Here is a 25,393-nt window from a genome sequence, read left to right on the forward strand (position 1 = left end):
CTTAAGTTTTACAATAATGTCAATATGTCCTCTGTAATGTGGAATTATTTTCTCCTTAAGGAATCCAGAGCAGCAGACAATACAGTGGAAAATCCCCAGTCTCTCTCATCGATCTGAAAATGGAGGTAAGTGTTCATTTTGTGTTCATACATGATGTGAAAGTAACAATCTCAAACATTTTCATTTAAATTTAAATTTCTGTCCACAAATTAGTTAACACAAAGGTGACTGAGCCTATTGGCGACTGATGAAAGTTTTGCATTTTTTATTTGCAGTTTTATGAACTGGTTGTTGGCAATGACGTTTGTGGAAAAGATGCTGCATTACCTTACTGCTAATGCAAACTGAACATGTCCTACCACTGCAGCTTCACATTATCCCTGTGAAACCTAAATTGGTTTGTTTTCTTTGAAAAACATGTGAGAGGGCAACAAGCATATGTAAGAAGACATGGTCCAAACGTAAGACAACATGGTCCAAAATTTTGAGAAAATAACCTGAAAATAAGCAAAAGACACAAAAAAAGAAGCAAAACACAAAAACATATAAGAAAATGGCCTTAAAATGTGCAATTTTTTTTTAAAGTGTATTTTTTTAATGTAGTATAATTTCAATTTTATAATTATTATAAACATAATTTTCTGGAGAGTTTCCCTTTTTTGGATAATTTTCTAATAAAACTAATTTTTAGGTAATTTTCTTGTCACCTTTGTGGGACATTTCTCACTAAGTACCTCATTCATTTCAAAAGAAATAAAGCAATTTTCTCTCGTGTCAAAGGATCAAATTGCTCATGAAAGGTGTCTGAATGCAGCACAGAAAAGCTGATGTCTATCCAGGTTTCAAAGGGTTAAAAAGCATTCAACTGGTAAAACCTTAGATGACTTATATTATGAAGTAGTCCCAGGAAATTCAGTGTGTTTGTCGGAGAGATTAGCACCACTGCTACTACCGCAGTCATTTTCAGCATTTCCTTGACAGCAGATCAGTTTGAAATATTTCGGGGAGTAATGAAGGAGTCAGCAGCAGCCACAGCGAGCTGTAGATGAAGAGCTGCAGGCGACAGGCTGCACACCTCCAACTAAGTGAGGTGACTTAAGCCAACCTTAATTTCACTGTGCCCTGCTGTCTGCAGAGTCATGCCATGTGCAGCATAAAATCATGAAATCAGATAATGTTTGCTCACAGATTGATGGAAAAATACCAATTATTACCTGACTTCCATATTAAAACAATAATAGATTACTTTGCTGCCCCAGAACTCTGTGACCTGTAGTATTAAACCACATTTGCTGTTACCACCAGTAACTACAGGTGTTGTCAAATCATCTATGACTGAAATCTCTGAGTTTGCCACAAACTAAAATGGGACCCATCATATTCCCCTTCATAACACTGGACTGAAATTAAAGTTATGATCATTTTTTTTTCTGCTAGAAGTGTATTCGTATTGACACTCTTCACTGTGATAGAAACACACACTGTTGCACTTATCAATACTGTATCTGTGTCCTAAAGGAGTCGGGGCTCTTCTGGGCCGGTTCCAGATGACAGAAGGTCCCTGTAAACCCTCACAGCTATCAGTCCAGTTCAGCAGTGAGGGATGCACTCTGTCAGGCTGCGACATCCAGCTGGTTGGGACCGGCTACCGGCTATCGCTGATCAAGAAGAGATTTGCTGCAGGTCAGTTTGAGTATCAGAAATGCAAGTAACCTCTTTGATGTAGTAATGTAAATGCACACAGACACACTCCAGGCCGGTGCTTCTCTGACATGTTTCGTTTTGCTTCGCAGGGAAATATTTGGCGGATAATTAGTGGGACCTGTTTGTGAACGGAACCAAAAGAATCAATGGCTTTTGACTGTGAAGACTATGGATCCATCCCATGTTTAGTGCATTTAAAACTTTATCTTTAGCAACCGTTAGAAGTAATGGTTGAAATTTAACAGAATAACAAAACACACACACAGATGATATTTGACTTCATAACATCACATTCAGTAGACTGACTGCTGCTGAGTTTATGCAAGTGAATACAAATCATTAGTTTTGTGCACACTTATGGGCTTACATGGAGTAAAACATAGGGAAACCCTGATTCTTTGTTCTTGTTGACATAATTGTGGATTCATACGGTGATCCAGCCTTATTCATTGCAGTTTCTTTTGTCTAACTGGTTGTCTTTGCAAATGCACTGTAAAAGATAATGTGAATAGATTATATAATATTAAAACAATCTTAAACAAGGTGGAAAAGACTGGAAAATGTACAAAAAAGTGTAGTATAAAGTTGCTTTGCAGTTTTAGGTTACATGGTAATACATGATTTACACTGCCACCTCAAATCAGATTTTTTTTTCCCAAAATGATCTTTATCGTTGTCTCAGCAGAAATTATGTTTCTGTATACACAGCCTTTGTAATGTCACAGCTCGTTCTATAAGTCGTGTGATTGAAGATGACTTCACAGTTCAGAATGACCCACAGCGCTCGACTAACATCAGCACTCTTAATCTGAAGGTGCTTTTTATATGGAATTATATTTGTGCCTCAATCTGGATCATTTGACAAGGAATTTTGAGTACAGTGAGACTTTGTCCGCAAGCACATTATTTATATTTTGCAGAGAAATTATGATCATGCAAAGAAATTAACTCAAAGGAGCTGTATGTGACTTTCAGAACATTAATACAGCTGCAAACAAGTGTTTGTTATGTAAAGATTAAGTGGGGTAAAGGTGTCCTGAGCGGAGAGTGAAGTCACGCTGCCTCTGTCTGTGTTGTAATCTGAGCTTCTCTGTTTTTTGTTGCGGTAAATGGTTTGGCTGCGTGTAAATGTTAGGGCATGTGAGTCCCTGTGAGTGTGTCCCATTGGCTAGGTGATTGTTGCTGCTCTGCACTGAGCTCATACAGCAGTTACCACGTATATTGGGACGTGTCATCGTGGAAGCATGGCACTGACCGCACCAGTGTCCCCCCTTGTTAACACCATTAGCTTTGTCAACACTGGTGCCCAATTGTTGTCTATGGAGTTGGTACTATTACCCTTTAGCAGCCATCTCAGCCACCTCCATGTTTAGAACCGTGTGCAGACAATCCCACCCCAGACTCAGAATCTCTGAATGTGGCGTACATCCTCTTAAAGGCCGCAGCACCCCAAGCTGACGGTCCAGCATTGTTCAGTGTTGGGCTGTCGGTGAGCATCAGTCGCCCTAGTTTGTCTTTTTTCAGACGATTCATCAGGTTGAATCGGTGCTGGAGATGGAAGAGCCCGTCAGTGAATGACATCATTCTGATTGGCAGTTCAGCTCAGCGCATGAGAAGAGAGACTGAATTTAGTAAAGTAAACAAAGGGCTAAAGTCAAGACGGAGTAAGATCCAAAAAACCTTGGTATATAAGGTAGGACTGTTATTCGTTATCCATTGAGCTGTTAGCAGAAATGTTTCTGGAGGTTTGCGTTGTCATTTACTGATGCACGGTAAATATGCTTTTTTCTTTCAATATTGGATCATATTGTTAATGTGCTAACTGGCTAACTAGCGTCATGATGGTCTTCCAGTGGTAATTGTCTCTCATGCAGGCACAGAACAAATGTTTTTGGTCACTGCTGGATATAGTTTTTGCGATGTGTTCACGTACAACTTTTTGACCGAGACGCAGGCAACGTGAGGCGAAGCAACAGTCAGCTGTAGTTGCTGCTAGTTCTTTGATGTTGGTTTTAGCATGTCAAATCTCCCTTGTTTTTTTTTCGTTGTATTTATTCAGCATCATCCTGTTGTTTTTGTATGTTTTTACTTGACTAAAGGTCAGGGCATTTTAGTCTTATCATAGCCAAAACCAGTAGTTTTGTAATTTCAGCCCAACTTATTTCACATTAGATTTTATGTGATGACTATCTGATGGAAAAATACAGTTTAAATGATTAAGAATGCAAGCTTGCAGAAAGTGACTGGCATTGTGGTCTGTTGGTATCAATTTAACATGCATTTTTGGGCTGTTTTTAAGTGGGTTAGAATTAGTTTCTCAGCCTCATTGTAACAAAATTTGGCCCAAATATCACATTGTGTCTCTTTCCCAAGCAGTGTTAGTAATTTCTCTACAGAATATCATTCATGTGCTTGCAAAAAAAATTAATCCCATCCAGGATCGAAGCACATATATGTAATACTATATTTTTACACATGCAACCTATACCACGACTTCAATGGCATTTTGCCATTAACGGGTCATGTGAACAGAGCGTCAGTAAATCAAGACCAAAAGCATTACATTACCACTACAGGCCCGTGCAATGCTGAGGTACATCCACTTTCCCACTTCACTGGACTTCAGTGGTTTTTGTGGTGTGGTCAAATTTTGAGGCGATACTTGTGTGAATAATTGAAGCTGCTACTTTCACTGGAAGGAAGGAACTGGAGTTTGCTTAATCTATTCTGTTGATGTAACAGGAATTATGTCTGAAAGGGCCTTAAGATGTAAGATGCATACAGAGCCAGACGTGAGTGCCATACGGTGGTGAGGGGGAGCTTTAAGTTTCAGGAGAAATGTGTAGGGGACCTGAGCTGACGATTGTAGGAGTTGCCTTTGATGCTGCTTAAAGGGGTAGTTTGGATTTTTTTAAGTAGGGTTATATGAGGAACTTACCAAAGCAATGTACTGCTGTGGACAAGGGCATGAACAAAAGGTATTGTAGTCACTTAAAAATCGTCCCATTGGAAAAATGTTAACAGCTTCAGTTCCCCATCTGTGCTCTTGTCAGGACTACCAGACTCAACTGACAAAAGCAGTCACTTTACTTCACTAACCACAGAAGCTGCTGGTCTACAGCTGCCTTAATCAGTTAGTTTGTTTCTATTTTTGTGTGACATTGGTGAATCCAAACTGACTCTTTTAAAAGCCAAAGTCACACAATAACACAAACAAACCAACGGACTGAGGCAGCAGTTGACCAGCAGCTCCTGTGTTCAGAGATGCTAAATCGCAGTTTTTCTCAGTGGAGTCTTGCTTTGAACCGAGCAATACAGCAACTTCAGTTCAGCTTTGGAAATCACTGACTGATGGCAAGGTAAAAGCAGTAAAAAAAAATTTAATGTAGTGTATATTTAAACTGATATTGATTTTTTTAGGTAGTTAAAATACGTTTTGCTTCGGCCCTCGTCCACAGCAGTACATCGCTTACCTTCCGTGTCAGTACTCCTGCTTTCTCCTCCAAACTGGGGGTGTGCTCACCGCCCTGAAGATGACACACAAACTATAGGAGGATATGAACCTCATGAAACCCCACTTCAAAAAATCCAAACTATCCCTTTAAAAACTCGGCCAATTCCTTTGGCCGTGATCTTAGATAGAGGTCTTGACGAGGATTATTTGGGACATCAGAGTAATGAAAAGAAATGTCTATCAAGAAGACAGCACTATTCATGTCCCTGTGGAATTTTCTCCCTTTTCCACCATGTTGAATAAATGTTTTATCACTTTCTAATAGCAATATTTAAGTGTAAAAAGTGTACATAAAAAGCTATGTTTCAAATATTTCTCTGGGCATATGGATGTGTCTGTGATTGTCTCTTGGTTTATCGATGTCAGCACTCATAACGAACTGGGTTCTCTGTACTGACACCACCACTCTTCATCTATTGTTTTACATGTGGGTTTCTTGTACCAAAAAAAAAGGAAAAAAAGAAGTGTTGCTGTTGATTAATAACTCCAAATGGTGCCGCATGAAATCTGCATTTGTCCATTCCAGTCCTATCAATGCAATACCAATTTATCCATTTCAATAAGGTCATGATACGTGTTATTATATAATCGTGCTATGAGAGGAGACTTTTTTGCCTTCACTTGAACCTCCACTCTCTGTTTTGCTGTTGTTGCACCTTCAAAAACTCATTGTCAATAAATTTGGCATGTATCCATCGATATTCCCATTCCATGCATCTGATATAGGTGTTTGACATTCTTCTGTGTTTGACTCGCACACAAAAACACACCTTAAATTTCATGAATAAAACAAATTCATTGCCTCATGTCACATGTTATGTGTTTAAACATCACATTTTTTTAGAATGTTTTAATGTGTTGACTCGCAGTTTGGGCCTGGGTGTAATATTTTATTCGGTTTTTAGAAAAAGAAGAAAAAACTTACAGCTCTTTAAGTTAATTAAGAAGAACATTGTTTCTGTTAATTGTGCTTATGTTTTTTCTTTGCCTTATTTCAGAGCAAGTCCTCCAATATGGGAGTTACTGTAAGTTTATTTTTTCTACAACTTTTGGCTGTATTTCTTTCACTGCATTAGACACAGAATATGCAAACATGTCATGTAAATTTCCCATCCAAAGATTTTGAAAGTAAATATATAAAAAAATCAATATAATGTAATACCTGTTTTACTTGGTAATAAAGAAGAGGAAATATGAGACATGTGTCTCCCTCTCATTTGTTCAAAGACATCCCATAAAAGTGAATCTCTCAACCTGATATAAGTCATTAAACTAAAAAATATTTTATTATAGTTTATTTATTACAACTCTTAATTGTCATTTTGAGCATCTTTCCTATATGTATGTGTTAGTAGCATTTTGCAGGTGAGCGCCAGAAGGGCCCCTCACACTTTGGGCCCTGAATGCCCGCTCAATTTTAAGTTAATTTAAATACTGCACTAATTTCTTCTCTTTTTTAAAAAAAAAAAAATGTAGATATTAGGTTTAAAGTGTTAGCTGCTGTTCACGTAAAGTGACCTTGATAAGTTGGTGAGGTTATTGATGAGGGGCTGCTCTTTATGTATCAGAGGAGGGAGAGGTAGTGGAAGGGTGACTTTTTTTCTAACCTCCTTGAAGCTACAAATATTTTTTCCTTCAGCCTCCCTGAGTGACTTGGGGAAAATGCACGACCCTCCCTCCCCCATGAATCAGTTGTTAGATTTTTTAAAAGTACCCTTTAATGACGAAGACAAAAGATTTTCACTCTCATCGTGCCTGCTGGGTAGTTAGTGCAAACAGATTCATTTTGACTAAATTTTAAATGAAAAATGTAGAATAAAGTGATTTAGATGAAATGTCACTATTTTAAGCTTAGATTTGGTTATGTTTTGGGGTTTTTTCTGACGGAAACATATCATCCCACATATAGTCGATCATCAAAAAAAATTAAAATCCAATCATAGTTTCTGGTTTTACAGTTTCTGGCTATGATAAAAGGTGTAATCATTTCTGTAAAAACAGTGGTAAGATAACTACAAAATACAACTGTTTATATGTGCATCCCCCTCCCTTAAACCAAAATAATTAAAAAAAAAAGTCCCTCCTTAGTGCTCAAAAAAAAACATGCCTCCCCCTTTTTGCACTGGGTGGTCACCCCCTCCCTCCTTATAAATAACGAACAGTTCCTCATCATTATCCCTGATAACAGCTGGTTTTCACATCATAGACTTTAATAATAAACATGCACAATTTAAAAGCTCATAAACACACTGAAGAAGCTCACCTCTGTGACAAGCAGCCAGCAGCACGTGCAACAGAGGCCCTCGTGCATAGAGGCTCCTCCCAGTGAATGATGGTGGATCACTGTTGCCATGACAACGGAAAGCTGTCCGGGGCTGACAACTGTGCTCGGTTCAAGAGGTCCTGGAGTCGGTAAAAACGTGTTAATTTCAGTCGGTAATGTTTTTTGTATCACCCATTTAACACGACAAAACTCTGTAAAACAATACTATCATCTAAAATTAACCAAAACAATAATGGGTTTACAAACGAGCCAACTCTTAACAGCTATCTAACTTACGTCAACTTTGCTAACGCTACCCAGAAAAGCTAGCAAAACAATGCTATACTTAATTTGAGTACTTTAGCTACCTGCTCTCTATTTATGTGTTTTCATTTCAAAGGTTTGAGGGCTTGATGATATGTGTTGCGATATCTCCAGGGGTTTAAAGTTGTAAGCTACTGTATTTTGTTTATGGGTAAATAATTGTTAGATATTAACAGAGCTAACGGATATATATTTGTATTCATCATGTGAAGTCAAGGGGACGCTGTAATGTCTGACCGGATGAAAGACAAATCCCAGCGAAGAGAGAAGAGGACAGGCAAGGTGCCCTCAGAGGCAAGCCATGGAGTCAGAGGCAAAGAAACAACTGGCAGGACTAAAGAGTGAGTAGATAATATGGGCCAATATAAACCTTTTTCCAATCTGGCATTTTTGTCAGTCGTCTTTAGTAATCATACCAACCTGGCAGACTCATATTCAGAAAGTCCTCCCCACACAGAGTGTTTGGTATAGAAATTTGTGGCTGTTATTGGCTGGTTATTTAGGGGTCTGATCATGTCTTTCAGCTCTATAAGCACTGTGTCGTACATAGACGAACTAGCACACCATGATGACAACGCTCGGATGGCTGTAACAATGGAGAACACCTACCAGACAGGTGAGATGATATTCACCTGTGTGACATAATTGCTGCACCACAGCATCATCACCAAATACAGATGTGCTGCAACAGATTAATACATCAGTGATTTAATTTTTTTGATTCTTTAGGAGATTTTGTTCATCAAAATATGAGAGGCAAATATTGAATTTATTCATTTGATGTGATTAATTCAGTACTTTAGCCCCACTACAACCTCACACCGAGGCACTGAAACATTTAGCTTTCTGTAAGTACAAGCGATTGGCACATGTTAGGGAGGGATTGAAGCTGAATAAGCTTTCCCAGTTCAGAATAATGCATCACAATATTATTCACTAATCCAAAGCAACTGCACACAAAGTAAAACTCATTTGCTGTGTTTTTTGTGTTTTTTGGACTACAGGACCTTACAAACGCATCCCTGTTCCTGCTGTCACAGACATACTAAAGGATGTACTCACCAGTTACCTCCAAGAGGAGAAATATGAAGCAGAATGGTCTCAGAAAATGACTAAAACAATATGTGAGGTAAGTAAAACTGAAAAGCGTATTCACCTCTGCAGCACCCTTTGAATACCTTAAATTTCTGTTCTGTTAATTTCATTCTCTGGATTGCCCCTCCCAGGTGATAAGAGCTCGCGTGAAGGATCTCATGATTCCCCGATATAAGATTGTCGTCCTGGTCCACATCGGCCAGCTCACGGGGCAGAGCATGCAGATCAGCAGCCGCTGTCTGTGGGACGCATCTAATGACACGTTCGCCTCCTACTCCTTTAAGAACAGCTCTCTGTTCGGCGTGGCAACACTTTACGCTGTTTACTTTGAGTGAAGCATGCAGACAGTGAATACACTGATGAGAACAAGAGACTCACTTTTGCATTTCTCAGTTACGAAAAGATTGGAGAGAAAAGATTGGAGAGTTCTATATTTATTTTGCCATGTGTACAATGATAAAAAAAAAAAAAAAAAGCAAAATTCATGGTGTTTTTTAATTTTTGGTAGCATTGGGAAATTAAAATCACATCCGAACAATGTTTTAAAATAATGACTGACAGCTCGATGATGATCCTCTCTAGCAGAGCATGGAGAGGTCACTCCTTCGACAGCCTAGTTGACAGCACACTGATATTAGTTCCTCGTTTTGATCTCGCAGATGACGGCTCATCGCTGGAACATCTGTTGTCTTTAGTTTTGGCCCCCTGTTACCTGCCAAGATATATCAGCCTGTCAGTCATTTATTATTACAGTTGTGAATTTAAATCTACATATTAAAGTGACTGTGTACTCACTGTCTTCCAAAATCTCTTCTCCCGTCAGTCTTCTCCACCTGGATCCCCCACAGGTATACACCACTGCCCGCACAAACGCCCGGCCACACAGCCTCAGTGCATTCTCCTGCGTCTGAACTTCCATTACGCACAACATGCACAGCAGCATCGCAGGCAGAAGTAGTGGTCTCATGTTGTTCATTCTCAGAGAGCATCTGTCCCGATCAACCCTTTTATGTACGGTCTCCAGTGATGTCACTCACTTTCTAAAATCTGTGTTAATGGTGTTTATTATCTTTGATAACCATCGTGTGCTTTTAACAAACGGATGTCACTCCGGTCATTCGGGATGTGTGTGGGAATCTGTGTCGCTGTGATGATCTCTGATTGACTGCATTTCGTCAATGTTAAAGAGAAGGAATTGCTCTTTTACGTCCAAACCACAGAGTTTTTATTGCCATGGATTAAGTAAATTGTTGTTTAATGGGTCGCTTTAGATGTCCATCCTGCAACAAACTGAGGTGATGGCTCTCTACATAGCAACATAGTGGAGTTTGCACGCACTATCATGAACATAAAACTGTGATTCCGAGAAGAGATGGTAGCATTAACCGGTACACTTGTTTCTCAAACTTAAACATGTCATGGAATAGAGGTGACCTGGAAATAGTCAGCCTGTTTTTAGGTATAAGTGATGGGACTATGCACAACCAAAATCAAAAATATAGTTTGTATTGTAAATGTGTGTTTGATTAACCTTTTCAGTTAAGCTGCTTTTATTCAGCAGCAGGAAATCCAAAGCTTTAATTAATAACTTTAATTTCATTCAGTTTTATATGATAGATTGAAACACTTTTGCTGTATAGTAAAAGCAAAGTATGATGTCTTCTAACAAGCATGAGCTAGGGAAAATAATACACAGATCAGTATTACAGTATGTAAATTATAACGGTCATAATAGCAATTAACAAAAAAAGAAAAAATATAAAATAAAGGAGTTTTTTTAATTAAGTGTGATGGGAGTTTGTAGTGATTCCTTTATAGTCATAAACATACATAAATCATAAAGATAACATTTAGGTACATGCTGTCCCTAATGCACTGTTGTTTACATGCATATCATAATGTGAATTTCAGAATGGCTTCTAAAGCTTTCCAGTCTATTGTGGTACTTCCTCTTCGCACTGGGTCCCTCAGATCACCGGGTGAGTAATGTATTATGACTGCAATACATTCATAAAGCTGCTCTTATTTCCTTTTGGCACCGAGCCCCTTACTATTTTAACTTTTGAAAGGCCTTCTTACATTTACACCATTTCTCTAAACTCTAAACCCAGTGCATCGGATTCTTGAATAGGCCTCTGCTATTTTTTTTAGAATAACTCTGTTCTTCTGTCTCTTTACTACACACATACACACACACACACAGACATATATATATATATATATACATTAAATTTTCAAAACAATTTTAATTGTTTTATTACAGTTATTGCATCAGGTAACAAGAAAAACAACATTGTTTTCACACTTATTCGGACAGAAGACACTTGTATTTTGTATTTCATGTAAATTATTTTTTGTGGATGCTCTTGTGGATGTATTTTCTTTTCTTTTACCACTATTATTATTATTATTATTATTATTATTATTATTATTATTATTATTTTACAATTAGGCTATAACATTTATATCAAACAGGCCTGACCTTGATAAGATAATACACAGATGAGTATTAATGATGTTTATTTTTTCACAAAGATAACCAACATAATTTGAAAAGGAATGTGAAAGAATATTGCCTAAAAATTATCTAGAGGCTTGAAAAGTGGCCTTTTATTGCAGTAATTGTAATCTACATAATTCATAAATGTTCTAAATTTCAGTGTCTAATGAGAGTGATTAATATCTATTTATACTGTACGTAGGCAAAGTGAAATTTTCTAATTTTAGGTCATATCAGTACATTGCATTTCATCATGTTAGATTATAACGTTTTTCAACCCAATGCACGCGATGTATACAGTCTGTAATGTAGACCTGCATATATCTATTTTTGTGCATATGTATTCGTTTGCTAATTGTTTTTTTATGAATATAATATTACATAATTCAGATGCAGGCTGTGTCGCTGCATCGTCCTGCTGTTTTTGAAGCATCATGTTCTTGATACTGCAGGTGGGCGGGGCTCTACATCCGGGAACTGCCGCTAACCCCTGACGTGACCCTGCAGGATTGCAAACATGGCGGAGGTAAGAAAGTGAAATAAATATTCGGAAAAAATAAATTTATGCCGCAAGATAGTTTGATCGGTCGAAAGCGCTCACCGCTTGTGTGTTGTAGCTTTTACACACGAAATTAACACTCGGCTGTTTGCGTTGCTGGATAAGAGCCGTTTCTGGACACAAGCATGTTTAGTAAACTTCGGATTTAGCTAACGCTAGCTGCGCGAGCCCTGGCGGAGGGTATCCGCTGCGTTAGCGATGTTACTTCGCGGTTTTGTTTAAGAATCCTCAACTAGCAATTTTAGCGTTTCTACTTAGATATGTAGCGGTAGTTTCGTGGCTAGCGCTTTTTTACGGGTTGTTTTTCGACCATTACTCGCAGGCAGTTGATACCAAGCGTAACTTGGACGCGTTAGCTAAAGAAAAGGAGATTTAGCTTTCAGTTTGTGTGTAAGTTAGCCGTTTGAGTTAATTAACCCAGTGAGCACTCGGCTGCTGTAGCTAACTGTGGTTAAATGCAGGCGGTAAAAAACACCGTACTTATGATGTTCATGCTGTTGAGATGCTTCGCAAATGTTACCACAGGAAGCGGTGACAGTCTTCTTTGTTTCTTTTCTAACTGAACTGCAGTCAGTTTTTAGGACACGGGGTCGAGCGCGCTTTTTCTCAACACTCGTTTACGTCCCTCTGCAGCCAGAGAAACTTCAATTAAAGTTGCAACTAGCGTCGAAACGTTTCTAATTGTACACTTAATGACATATTTTCCAGCGAAGCTGCTCTTTAATTGTATTTATGTTTTACATTTTACAGCCCTCCCTCGGGAATTCGAGCCCAGGTACGTAAAGTTGGAGACTTTCTGCTGTTGTTTGGGTGCGTGGAAAATCTGATGCTCAAACTTACATTTAATAACCGAAATTGATACTGAAGGAACGATTTTGATCAACAAACTCATGACAAAAGATGGCATATGCCATCATCAAATCGATGTATATGTCTTAGGCTTAATTGCCTTTTTAAGAAAAACATTTTTTGATATTAAGTTATCAATAACAACAATGATAAATAATACCAATAAACAATACACTCTTAGGCCACCATAGTGTGTGTGTGTGTGTGTGTGTGTGTGCATGTATATATATATATATATATATATATATATATATATATATATATATATATATATATATATATGAGGAATGTACAATGCATTTACAACATAAAAAAGTCAGAGCAAAACGGCTTCTTCAGGTTGAAGTCAATATTTAGTGTGAAACATGTAATCATACAACCATAACAAAAGGTAGCTCAAACAGTCAATACTGAGCTATGGACACGTCTTGAATGCAACCTGGTGTAAATACATAAGATGATTTGTATTGTAAATCCATACTTTATGGCCAAGAGAGTTCAAGACATGCTAAGTGGAAAGGGAGGTCACACTATAAACTTGCAACTTTAGCTTGTTGAAGTTGTTGTATTCTGAAATATATAGTATGTTATAGTATATTGTAAGACTTTTGCGCAGTACTGTAATAATCAATAATTTTTTAAATTTATGTGTTTCTGATTCGATTACACCTTTAAGGTTTGTGAACAACAGGAAAAAAAGTTTTAATTGTAATTTTAAAAAAAAACTTAAAATGCTTGTTTTTGTAGCTACTAGTCTAACCTATGTGAGTATGTCTGCAGTTTGTGTATTCTGGCTCGGGTTGGGTTATAAGATTATATATATTGTCCATGATATAGTAAGAGCAGGAACCCTCCATCTAGGGCCACGACTAATAATTATTTTTACTGGCGATATCTTCGATGATTATTTTTTCAACTACTTTTTAGTTTTATAATATGTCGAAAAGTGGTGACAACTTTGATCAGTGTTTCCCAGATGATGTCCTCAAATGTTTGTTTTGTCAACAGTCAGACGATTTTCACTTTACTGTCATAGAAGAGTAAAAAAAAATAGAAAATATTCACATTTCAGAAGCTGGAATCAGAGAATTTGGACTTTTTCCTTTAAAAAAATATTCAAACTGATTAATGGAATATCAGATTAATTGGCGGTAAATGTGATAGTTGACAGCTATCAGTTTCATCTTTGCAGCTCTAACTCTGGTACATTTTTAAAATTTTGAAAAGTTTGGTTGCCCCCCTGCAGTAACTCTGAGGACCCCCTGTCTAGGACTCAGACTTATTGATAATATTAGATTTAAGTGATTTTGCATTACTTTGCTGGGGTGCTTTGATTATTGGTAATCAGTTTCCTGGACTTGCCAAAAATCTGGATATTTCATTCAAAAGATCTTGGATTTGTATGTTCTGTAAAAGCTTTAAACTACTGAAGTAAGCAAGCAAATGAGGTTTTATTGAATTTTGAGCGGAAAAATTAGATATATTTATATTGCCTGCTGAAATAAAATTACAGAGAAGACAGACGATTTGATCCACATCACCCATCCCCTATACCTGAATGTATCTGTAATCTACACATGTATTTAATCAGTTGGATCTTTATTGGATTTGTTCATAATTTCCATGGATAAATGTCTCATTCAGTAGTATTTTTAATCAGTATGGTTTAAATGTTTTACCTTTACCAGGAGGTTCAGCAGGTTCCGATGACCGTGATTTTGACCCATCAGCAGACATGCTTGTCCATGACTTTGATGATGAACGCACCCTAGAGGAAGAAGAAATGTTGGAAGCAGCGGATGAGACCAACGCCAACGAGATTGAGGATCTCGCACGGGTGAGTTTCAGGCTAAACACTTAATTGGTTTTGTCAGCCTGATTAAAAACAAATGTGCTGTGTAGTCCAATTAATCTTGTGGGAATAATGGCAAGTCACAGTCCTGAGTTTAGAATTTACATTTTGACAAAAACAATCCCTTTGGTCATCACGTTGTTAGGTGTAAGTTTACTCGATTTTAGTTTAGAAAACGATTTTGCTTTTCTTTTAACAGGAGGGAGAGATGCCCATTCATGAGCTGCTGAGTCTGTATGGTTATGGAGGCGGTTCACCAGCAGATGAAGATGAAGAGGAGGAAGAAGAACCTGAGGAAGAAGAGGATGATGAGGAAGAAGATGAAGAAGAGGACTTAGATAATGATGAAAGCAGTAGAAGCACTGGCGAGTTAAAAAGAAATGAGGTATGTTGGTTGAGTTTCTTGGCAGTGGCATGTTTTGTCGTGTTAACTGTTCTGGTTAATTTCAGCCATTTTTTATGTGTTTTTATTTTTGTGTTTTCAGGTTGAGGTTAAAGTCTCATCATCACAGGGGGATGAGGCTCAGGTGATGTCTGAGGTCCGCACACGCTCAGTCAGGTCCCTCGGCACAGCAGAACTCATTCGCCCCCAGAAACTAAAGTACTTTGAAAGTAAGTGTCATCTTACCTTATTTTCTTTCTCTTCTTTCCCCTTTTTTGCAAATAAATGCAGATTTTTTTGTTGTGAAGATGCAGCTGGTTAAATGATTTCCCCACGTGTCTCAGGTAATAATGATGCAGAGGAGGAGTCAGATGAAGATGAGGACTATGTCCCATCTGAAGACTGGAAAAAGGTGTGTAAGAACTTCATATGTCAGAAACACGTGTACCATCTGATTACAGTTTGATTTATACTACACTTTGTCAGAATGAAAACGACATGGTTTCTAAATGCTAAATGCCTTCATCAGATGAATTTGCATACTAGACAACCCCGTGTTTATGTCGGGATTTGCAGCGTGTGCCATGTCACTTTACATTTGTCTTCTCTTGACTTTCATAAATGCACAGCTATCAAAGGCGGCTGTCACTGTGATGTAGTGATGGCTTTAAATAAATGTACTGAGCTCCCTGCAGAAACACTAAGCTGAACTTTTCAAACAAAGCAAACTTTTCTCAAGGGGACAATTAGAAATATTTACAATAGCAGAATATATACCCCAAAATTCAAATATGGGAATTTTTGCAGAAATTACTGTATGTTCTCATGGTAATTAAAGCTGAAATTGCAAGCAGGTTTTACATTTGTAATAAAAATAATTGTCAGACAGTCTGCACTGTGTAAACTGTGTGTTTATTCCTAACAGGAAATCATGGTTGGTTCCATGTATCAGGCAGAAACTCCTGTTGGCTTGTGTAAATATAAAGACAATGAAAAAGGTAAGCTGGCTGTTTGATGTCTCACTGTCAACATCTGTAAATTTCAGCGCTAACGCAGCGTCTTTTCTGGACCTAGAAGAACTAAAGATGGTACAGCAGACAAAAAGTTAATGCTGCTTTGCCTGTTTTCTATGATTTGTCCTGTAGTTTATGAAAATGATGACCAGTTGTTGTGGAACCCAGAGTGTCTTCCTGAAGGCAAAGTGGTGGAGTTCTTGACAGAGGCGTCCAGGCGGACGGGAGAGGAGAAGGGTGTGGATGCAATCCCAGAGGGATCCCATATCAAAGATAATGAACAGGTGACAGTAATATATGCATAGCTTGTGCTGGAGGATAAAGTTTTCCAAAGTTTCTATTTTTCTGTTTGTCAACAAAATCCCACAAAAAGACCAAAACTTTAAAAATAAATTGCTTCATTATGCAACAGGCAGCCACAAAACAGGCTGCAGTGTAACCAGGGCATGTGCGCACCACCAATTTTAAGTCCACTAAAAGTTTTATTTTTGCCACAAATAGGCTTAGATCTCTATTCTCAGAGCCTGACAACTTATAGAAAGCACCCCTATCCATTATAGGCCTTTTTGTTAAAGAGAAAGATCCTTTTTGCTTAACCAGAAACAGCCCAAAGATCACTACAGCCAAACACATCAGACTGTATTTAAATAAACAGTTATTTTATCATGTATAGAGCCAGCAGATTGTCACATCTAACTGGATGAATTAAGAGTTCATTTCCACAAAGCCAGAGTTGGTGATTGTTGGAACTGGAAAGATGAACAGTTTTGGTTTCAATTTTTTCTGTCAACTTTGAATAAAGTATGTTTCTGGATGATGAAATTACTGTTATTTAATCACTGTATTTAAATCTTTAGGGTTTTACAGTTGCGATTTTGGGGTTGTTTTTGGTTAAAGAATCTTACTCCTTAACTAAAAGGTTAATTGGTAGGGATCCTTTTCATTATGTATTAGCACATACAATCACAACCGAAGCCAGTCAGTGGCAGAAACAAGCTGTTTTAGTAGGTGTACATTGACGGTGTGAACTTGCCCCGAGTGGTTACATTGCAGCTTGTTTCGTCGCTGCAGCAGTCCTGCCTAATACAGGATCAATTTTAAAGATTATTGTTGTGATTACTCATGTTGACACAAATACATGGGAAATAGGGTTGAAAGATAACTAAGATAACCTTTAAAAACACATCAGTGAGCCACACTGTTGCACCGGGCAACATGTTTCTTCATGACAATGAACATGGCCGCTGTAGTTTATTTAGAGTCACTGCATGTGTGTCAGTCTGTGGGAAAATAAACTTTTTACTCCCATTTGAGTGATGTTGACTAAAGACTTCAGTGCCAGCTGTTGTAGTTATGCACTGAGCCTTAAAAAAAAAGAAGCAAGCCACTTTAAAGTTTTGCATTGTGAGTAGGAAGGGATGGACTTGGAGCTGAGTGCTTCAGAGGTGAAGGGGAAGTGAAAGTGTAGAGAGTTGGACTAACATGGTGCTGGTCTTTTATCGACAGAATAATGCCACCAGAAATATGTTTTGTGTCTCATGATGATCATGCTGTGTTACATGTTTAGAACTTTTCGCATGGGCAATGTAAACTTAAGTGATCATTTGTCTCTCTGCAGGCATTATATGAACTAGTGAAATGTGACTTTGATACTGAAGAAGCTTTAAGAAGACTAAGGTTTAATGTAAAAGCAGCCAGAGGTAAGTAGACAATCGATCCTCAATGCTTTTCACATATTGACCTTCAGTTTTCTCTGATAAAACATGTTTGGGGTAATATTGTGCTATGCTCTTGGATGATGTTAAAGCTGGGGTTGGCAGAAATCTGAAAAGGCAAAAAAGCCCAACAGAATTTGAAAATACACCCTCTCCCTGCAGCTCTCACCTCCGTCTTAAGCCAGACACCAGACAACCATGGGTTCATACACATGCTTCATACAGCAACCTTGTTTTCCCTATACGTGTGTTTAATCTTATTTCGTTTAAAATTTGCTCAGCCCCTCCTTGCCCCATTGGCTGCGACAGTTCGAATTGCCCATCGCAAACCTTGAGCGCTGGGTGTCCCAGCAGGTCTTGCCTGTGTAAGGGCAGCAACAGAAAGTTTTCCAATATCAGTTCCCCTGGAGCTTGTTTTTTGTAAGTTAATTTTTTCCACCTCGTATACCTTTATTAGATAGGACAGATGCAGCATGAAAGGGGGAGAGAGAGAGGGAATGACATGCAGCAAAGGGTTGTGGGTTGTAATCAAACCCGAGGTCGTTGCACCAAGGACACAGCCTTTCATACATTTACCAGGTGAGCTACTGGGCGCCCCTGAAGCTGAGATTTGCGATGGTTGTTGAGGCCGCTGATTGCGGGTTTTTCTCCGGAGCTTCTCGGTGGTCTGTAGTGGCGAGGAGTGAGGCAGAGGACACGCTGTGATTTGAGGCTCTAGCTAATGTTAGCTACATAAATGTGAACTTAAAGCTGCAGCTCTGAGCCTTTGGCTCCGGTTAGCAGAAGCGTAAACTATTTGCACCATGTTCTCTTTCTCTCTGAAAAGCTTCGCCAATATTAACATGTTTAATTTAGTTTATTGTCAGAGTTTCTTTGATAAGTCCGTTTTCCTTTTTTAGGTTGCTTTGTAGTGTGCTGTAGGCATTTGTTTGCAATGTTGGAATAGCAACTTTCTCTGCAGGATTCTCTTCTGATTGGCCGGTGTCCTCTCACAGCCTAGATTTTCTGAAGGCTGAAAACAGAGCCAAGAGGAGGTGCAGAAGTCTTGTTTTCTCTCTCATCACTTGAATCTTGAAATCACTTGAAAATGTTATCAGAGGTTGTTATGGGATTGACACCAAAATTTAGCTGCCCACCCCAGCTTTAAGTCGACCTTAAGGATGCAACATTAACGTGTATTCTCTTTGTAACAGAGGAGCTCTCTGTCTGGACTGAAGAGGAATGTAGAAATTTTGAACAAGGACTAAAAGCTTATGGGAAAGACTTTCATTTTATACAGGCCAACAAGGTAAGAGAAGTGTTTAAACGCCACATTAATTGATCATTTATGATTAATATGTAATGACCATGTATTAATAACACTGAAATCATTTCAATCGTGACAGTAATTTTAAATATATGTTAATGTGTGATGCTCAGGGTTGAAATCAACCTTGGTTTATTTTGAAACAAATATTTCTGTTTACTTTTGAAATGTTAAAGTGTCTGTAGATCATGTGATCTTTGTCAGTGTTACACAATAATTAGATTTGTCTGTTATTTGAAACTGTACTGAATCTATCTCTTCAGACGATGGTAATAATGGTTATTTCATGTCTGCTGAATTAAATCTTTCAGGTGAGAACTAGGTCTGTAGGAGAATGTGTGGCCTTTTATTACATGTGGAAGAAGTCTGAGCGTTATGATTTCTTTGCACAGCAAACCAGACTTGGGAAAAGGAAATACAACCTTCACCCTGGTGTCACGTAAGTTTTTAAAAACGTATATATGTGTGTGTATATATATATATATATATCTATAACATTTGTGTGTAATTATTATTATTAAAAGAAGAAATTATATTTATTTTTTCAGGTTGATATGTTTGGTCATGTTGCTTAATTCTAATTTTCCAAAACCACAATGCAAACATTGAATTTACTAATGTAAACAGATTATCAGCTTGTTTTGGGGGCACAATAAGTCCGCTGCTGGTGGGTCCTTTTTCCAGGCACACATACATGAAGTGTCATCAGATCTGTAACTAGTAAAAAAAAAAAAAAAAAATCCAAAAATGAGATGACAGAACTTCATTTTTTTGGTTTTAGGGAGGTGGATGGATTTACTTTGAGAGTACATTAGTAGAGTGTGCACGGTTCATTCATTGATGACTTTGAAGTACAAGATATACATTAAACAAAAATTGATTTGCTTCTATTTTCCAAAGGATTTAAATTAATATCTCTGGCATTTTAGTGTACTTAATGGATACATTTTTCTCAGATTTTGCTTGTAAATTTGTTAAAATCCCTGTTAGTGAGCTCTTTTCCAAAATAGTCCATGCATATGACAGGCATACCCAGTTTGACTGGATTTTTAAAACACATGTAAACACGTTAGTCCGACTGAAATCGTATGAACTCGAATTTCTCAAAGTCACACTTCGATAATGCGGATGGGGGTCAATGTACTTTGTCCCGTATTCTCCTCAACTGGACCTGAACTGGCCTAAGCGTGCTGCACATGCTCCATAGTCCCCCCTCCGCGCTTTGACCCAGAAGTTAAACAGCATAAATTCATAGAAGAAAGCAGGGAAAAACAAAAGTATGGGAAGGGAAGAAAACTAAACAGGATAAAGGTGAAAAGTAAAGGGTAGAGTATTTACAAATTGAACAGTGTAGAAAAATTATCCATGTTTTCACCGTTTGACTTACAAACCGTTTGCTACTTCTAACCGATTCTGCCCCGGTGCCTGTATACTGGGACTAGGACAGTAGTCCGATTAAATAGTCTAATCAAGCTTTAACCGTAGCTCGATTTAACTGTGCATATAAACGGACTGACTGTTTGGTTAGAAAAACTGACAGACCAGACCACATACACTTGGCTTGTGTTTTTAACCATATCAGGTGTGGAGGTTGTGTGTAATGGCGTGTGCACTGCTATGTGTCATCAGAGACTACATGGACAGATTACTGGACGAAACGGAGAGTGCGGCATCCAGCAGGGCAACATCACCTCCTCCCACGACGTCCAGCAGCAGCGCCAGCCACTCAGAGAGGGAAGACAGCAGCAGTCAGAACGGTAGGCTGATAATGAGCGCACACACGCAAACAGTTCATGTTTTTTTCATTTTAAAATCTAAAGCAAGACCATAAAGAGATGGTTTGGATTTTTGAAAGTGTGGTTGTATGAGGTACTTATTCATAGTCAGTTTCTTATTTTAAGTTAAGGGCGGTCTGCACAACCCCAGTTTGAGAAGCAGGCAGGAGTATCGCCACAAAAGCACAAAAGCTAAGCGCCATACTGCTGTGAACGGGGGCAGCAGCAAAACGTATTTAGCCATTTAAAAAGATCAGTTTTAGTGTACGCTCTCTTCAGAGTACTTTTCTGCTGTCAGACAGCCACTCCGGACCGGGAACTTTGCCCACCAGACTCCATTAAGAAAACCTGAAATTTTACCTCACAAACCACGAGAGCGGTCAGTCTCCTGTGTTATTGTGTGACTTGGGTGAACCCGAACTAACCCTTTAACCACCAAAGTGACACAATAACGCAAACAAATGAACTGATCGAGGCAGCGGTAGACCAGCAGCTCCTGTGGTCTGGGAGGTAAAATTCCTTGGTTTTTTTTGTCTAATTTTTTGGGCCATAACACGTTTTGCTGCTGCTGCTTAGCTTCTGTGGTGGTATTCCTCACTGCTTCTCCAAACTGGGGATGACTGGGGTTAGTATACTGACTGTGGATAAATACCTCACACAACCCCACCTCTCAACTATCCCTTTCAGTACAATGTATCCAGATTAGTGTTAATTTCAGTGCACGCTGATTATATCGTGATTCAACATTTTAACGGTCTCCAGTTACTCACCTTTCATTTCTCTTTGTCAGGTATTGCAAGCCACAATTCCAGCCACCCAGTGGATAGCACTCAGTTGCCCCCAGCAAATCAAGTCAAACCTGAGCCAGTTCAGTCCAACGGTCCCTCCCATCCCTTAGTGGAAGCTCCTCCTCCCATTTCAGACAACAACTCCAACGGCTGCAACCAGCCCACTGCGCCCAGCCACGACCAAAACGGTTCTCTGGAGCCTCCGCTGGACCACAGAGACACGGCAACAGCACATGAAAGGCCGGCCAAGAGATGCAGGACGGAGGCCGAGCCGTTGGGCCAAAGTGAAGTGGAACCATCCAGAACACAGGAGAACTGAGGGATACAGAGTTCAGTGATGTAGACTATTCTTAGACACTGAATTAGGGGGAAATTGTCCCTACTTCTCCGTGTACGGGCAGACGTAAGGGGTGACGAGGTGAGGAAAGAGCCCCTCTTGCCCCGTGAGCACAGAATCTCCTGAGAGCAAAGACTCTTTGATAAGGTCACTGAAAATCACACCATGAAGAACACAGCCAACCAAACTGTAGACGGTCCTCCAGGAGGGGCAGTGGCCGCCCCGTCCCCCGTCCCTCCAACCCATCCATGTACTGACTGCCTGCAGAGCTCATCCCAAAGTACCACAGCTCCATCATGTCCTACAAAACACCTTCTACCCATCGTCTTTATTCCCTTTTTTGGAGACTGACTGACAAAAATTTTGCCAAGAATTTCCTTTTTTCTATTTGTACTAAAAGAAATCACCTGTGATATTTTTTTACACAAGAGATATTTATATTTTTTAACAAAAGAAAACTAAGATAGGTGACTGCTGTTAAAGCATTTTGAACATTTGATGAAACGGGGGACATGTTTTTAACGATGATGTGCTTAAGTTGTCAAAAAGAGGCAAAGTAGGCAAACACAAGACGAGTCATGCTGCGTTCACATGGACTTGGGGAGACGGTAGAAGACAAATGGATATCATTTCAAGAGTAGGACAGTAAATTACCCGTAGATGGCACCGCCGTTCAAGGTTAAAATATTTAACTTTTTGTCATTCTCACGATGGAATTTACAACCAGATGTTAGTGAGTTTCTTCACACAAGGACAAGCTGTGGGAGATGTTGACATTTTATGGAAACTAACAGAAAAATGACATAAAATTTTAAACACAAAATAATTTTATTTAATATTTTATTTCACTCTTTGTAAACATTACCATTGCAACATATGTGTAGGGAGGGGAATCCAAATTGTTTAATATCTTTGAATTCAAACAAACAATGACGTCACACTCGTGCGTCTGTGCTGCTGGACACGAGGAGTTGGGGCAGAGAGAGGGCGAAACTGCCCAAAGTTGGCTTCATTTCACAAAGATGACAAAAGTGATTTTTTTGAAATTTTTCAAAAATTATCAATTCACGTCAGGCTGGAAACACCAGCAGTATGCCAAAAGATTTTTCTGTGCAACATGGGCTTAAATTACAGGAATGCCATGTATTTGACACACTGCCTGCGTGAGCGCCGTGTGTGTCGCAGAACCTCTTTGTTGTTGTTTTTCAGTGTCCCTGTTAACAGGTTAGAGCAGCCACGCTGCCGGCGTTCGCGGCTCTGCTCAGGCGTGGCTCACGTAGTGATTCGGAGTCTTACCTTTTTTTTTTTCATCATGACATGCAAAGTTTTATGCAAAAATAGACTAAAATGTTTTTTTTAATAATCATATTGACATTAAACCACCTCTCACTCCAGTCTCAACATCTTCATCGCACAGACAAGAAGAAATACATTTTACACGCTTTTGATTTAGGAAAAACAGTACGCATACCCGCAGGCAGCTCTAAAGTAGTGCCCCAGCTGCAATGCTGTCTGTGAGAACACCACACGTGTTAAACTGTGGCAGTTTAGTGAGCTCGCCGTCACGCGCTGCTCTTGCAGTGTGGCCGAGGCGAAAGCACGAGTGCCAGTGTTTTCCCACAGAGCAGCATGTCCTTTTTTGACAGTAAATATCCTGTTATAATTACATTATCCCAAGCAGACTGACTCGGCTGATACTAAGGAATCAATAACAGAATGGATAAAAAATCAAACCTATAAGCAGCATTGATAATAGCATCACTATCAGTAAATCTTATCCATTCCTGTCCCTGGACATGCATGTGTTACCATCCTGCCATCTGTCTGTTTTTTGCTATCCAGAAGCTGTTGTGTGTCTGTGTCTGCTGTCCGCCCGATTCCACGTGAACGCAGCGTCGGGCTGGTGCTGTCGCTCTGTAGATGCACTTTGATTGTATGTTCCTCGTCTCTATTGATAGGGAGCGGTGTTGAAACCCAGCAGAAATACATTTTCACTCCTCTTCTGAACCCGGCCTCTATCATGGCTGTTTGACTCTGATAAATAAACCAGTGGGTTAGTCCCCCCGTGGGTTTGTTTGTGTAAAGCAGCTGACATCAGTGATGTCCTGTATTATAACTCATCATGTAGAAGATCGCTGTATTTTTGGATTTTCATAGTCAGTGCTTTGCTCAACGCTTTGTTTTTACTAGACAGAATGTCCGTGATTTTTAATGTAAAGTTTGTATAGATTTCTTATCTCGAGCAGTTGGTACATTTTTTATAACTGTCTGTTCATCTCCGTTTGTTCGGTCTTCCTCGTTGGCTTCGCTTTTTGTTGAGAAATCTTGTGTTGCTCTGAGATGGATGTAATTTAAAAAAAAAGTAGCCATTCCTTTTTCCCTCTCTGTTTGGCAGCACTTTCCATTCCTGTGTGACCTTGCACAATCTGAAATGTTTGTTGCATCTTCTGTGCATAGAAAAAGCCCCTGGTTGTGGTTGAGTGTGCTGCTTGCCTTTGTTTTAAAGCCTCTGCTTCTCCACAGTGCTCAGTTTGAACCAGTATTCCCTGTGTTTCCTCAGTAAGTGGATTTCCAGCAGTGAAACAGCCCAGGTGGACATGACAGTGTGACTTGGAAGACCCTCGTTTGTTTTGGTACCGTAGCTGTTCAGCTTGATGCTTACCTGTTTTACTTTGTACTCCAGCTTTGAACTTACATTCACAAATTAAGATAAGTTTGTCTCAAATAATGTTGATCCATGTAGTCTTTGCTTTCCCTTTGTTGACAATGATGTCTTGTTTTGCTTTTTTTTTTTCTCTGTAAATGACGACATGAATAAAAACGAAGTGTATTCCAAGACTGGCTATGAATGGAATAACATTGGCTATATTTAATAAATGTATTAATGAGTATGAGTCGTGAGTTTCAAACATAAATGGCTTGAATGTGTTTATACTGCATGTTAGAAGTCTTAAATACCATTATAATCATTTTCAAAATACTGGCCTTCAAAATGTGAGTACACACTGAGAAAAATGGGACAAAATCGACAGTCCTTGTTCTGCGCCGTGACGTTAAACTGAAACTAATTAGGCTTAAAGTGACAATTCACCCCAAAATCTAAAATACATATTTTTCCTTTCACCTGTAGCGCTATTTATCATTGTAAAATGTTTTGCAGTGAGATGCTGAGTATTGAAAATATCGGCCGTAGAGATGTCGCCTTCTCTCCAACATAATGGAACTAAATGGCACTCGGTTTGTGATGCTCAAAGTGCCAAAAAAATTCATTTGAAAACTTGCAACTGTCCAACGCACAGGCCCAGGGCCCTCCCCCGGCCTTCATCTGCATTTTTCACTCAAATTAACAGGGAACGACACAAAAAGACGCAGAGGAACTACAATTAACTACAATAACTACTGATTTTAGGGTCAACT

General features: G+C 39.0%; 3 protein-coding genes across 5 annotated transcripts in view; all 3 read left to right on the plus strand.

Moving 5' to 3' along the window:
• sgip1b (SH3GL interacting endocytic adaptor 1b) overlaps positions 1-6,415 on the plus strand; it is a 28,301-nt gene extending 21,886 nt beyond the window's left edge. The window contains exons 20-22 of the mRNA XM_088085366.1: positions 61-125; positions 1,519-1,683; positions 1,794-6,415. Coding sequence (XP_087941492.1) covers positions 61-125; positions 1,519-1,683; positions 1,794-1,816 — 253 coding nt within the window. The 3' untranslated portion in view covers positions 1,817-6,415. The remainder of the gene's footprint in view (positions 1-60; positions 126-1,518; positions 1,684-1,793) is intronic.
• A 776-nt stretch (positions 6,416-7,191) lies between these two features.
• Positions 7,192-9,684, plus strand: dynlt5 (dynein light chain Tctex-type family member 5). Of its 2 annotated transcripts, none has more exons than XM_088085243.1 (5): positions 7,192-7,630; positions 8,018-8,146; positions 8,330-8,421; positions 8,810-8,934; positions 9,032-9,684. In XM_088085243.1, the coding sequence occupies exons 1-5, from the start codon at positions 7,548-7,550 to the stop codon at positions 9,233-9,235; spliced, it is 633 nt and encodes a 210-aa protein (XP_087941369.1). In that variant the 5' UTR covers positions 7,192-7,547; the 3' UTR covers positions 9,236-9,684. The 2 variants fall into 2 exon arrangements, with proteins under 2 accessions (XP_087941369.1, XP_042370456.1); XM_042514522.2 differs by having other exon boundaries at positions 7,579-7,654; positions 9,032-9,636.
• Positions 9,685-11,820: 2,136 nt separating this feature from the next.
• Positions 11,821-24,812, plus strand: mier1b (mesoderm induction early response 1b, transcriptional regulator). 2 transcript variants are annotated; one of them, XM_042497792.2, is made up of 13 exons: positions 11,821-11,926; positions 12,710-12,734; positions 14,497-14,645; positions 14,860-15,045; positions 15,146-15,272; positions 15,387-15,454; positions 15,968-16,040; positions 16,188-16,339; positions 17,674-17,755; positions 18,964-19,058; positions 19,388-19,515; positions 20,706-20,833; positions 21,642-24,812. In XM_042497792.2, exons 1-13 carry the CDS (start codon positions 11,918-11,920, stop codon positions 21,956-21,958), a joined length of 1,539 nt encoding a protein of 512 aa, XP_042353726.2. In that variant the 5' UTR covers positions 11,821-11,917; the 3' UTR covers positions 21,959-24,812. The 2 variants fall into 2 exon arrangements, with proteins under 2 accessions (XP_042353726.2, XP_042353727.2); XM_042497793.2 differs by having other exon boundaries at positions 19,469-19,515.
• Positions 24,813-25,393: the final 581 nt, after the last annotated feature.

This window comes from Plectropomus leopardus, chromosome 12 (genome assembly GCF_026936395.1).
Source record: "Plectropomus leopardus strain MGB_pleo_1.0 chromosome 12, ASM2693639v1, whole genome shotgun sequence".
Classification (NCBI taxonomy): Eukaryota; Metazoa; Chordata; class Actinopteri; order Perciformes; family Serranidae; genus Plectropomus; species Plectropomus leopardus.

What these genes read in the sequence shown, in the direction of transcription:
- dynlt5 (XM_088085243.1), top strand. Translation starts at nt 7,548, where the DNA reads ATGATGGTGGATCACTGTTGCCATGACAACGGAAAGCTGTCCGGGGCT. An exon ending in ACAACTGGCAGGACTAAAGA is followed by an intron (nt 8,147 to 8,329) that starts GTGAGTAGATAA and finishes CATGTCTTTCAG; the next exon opens with CTCTATAAGCACTGTGTCGT. An exon ending in TGACTAAAACAATATGTGAG is followed by an intron (nt 8,935 to 9,031) that starts GTAAGTAAAACT and finishes TGCCCCTCCCAG; the next exon opens with GTGATAAGAGCTCGCGTGAA.
- mier1b (XM_042497792.2), top strand. An exon ending in CATCTGAAGACTGGAAAAAG is followed by an intron (nt 15,455 to 15,967) that starts GTGTGTAAGAAC and finishes TATTCCTAACAG; the next exon opens with GAAATCATGGTTGGTTCCAT. An exon ending in ATTTTATACAGGCCAACAAG is followed by an intron (nt 19,059 to 19,387) that starts GTAAGAGAAGTG and finishes TAAATCTTTCAG; the next exon opens with GTGAGAACTAGGTCTGTAGG.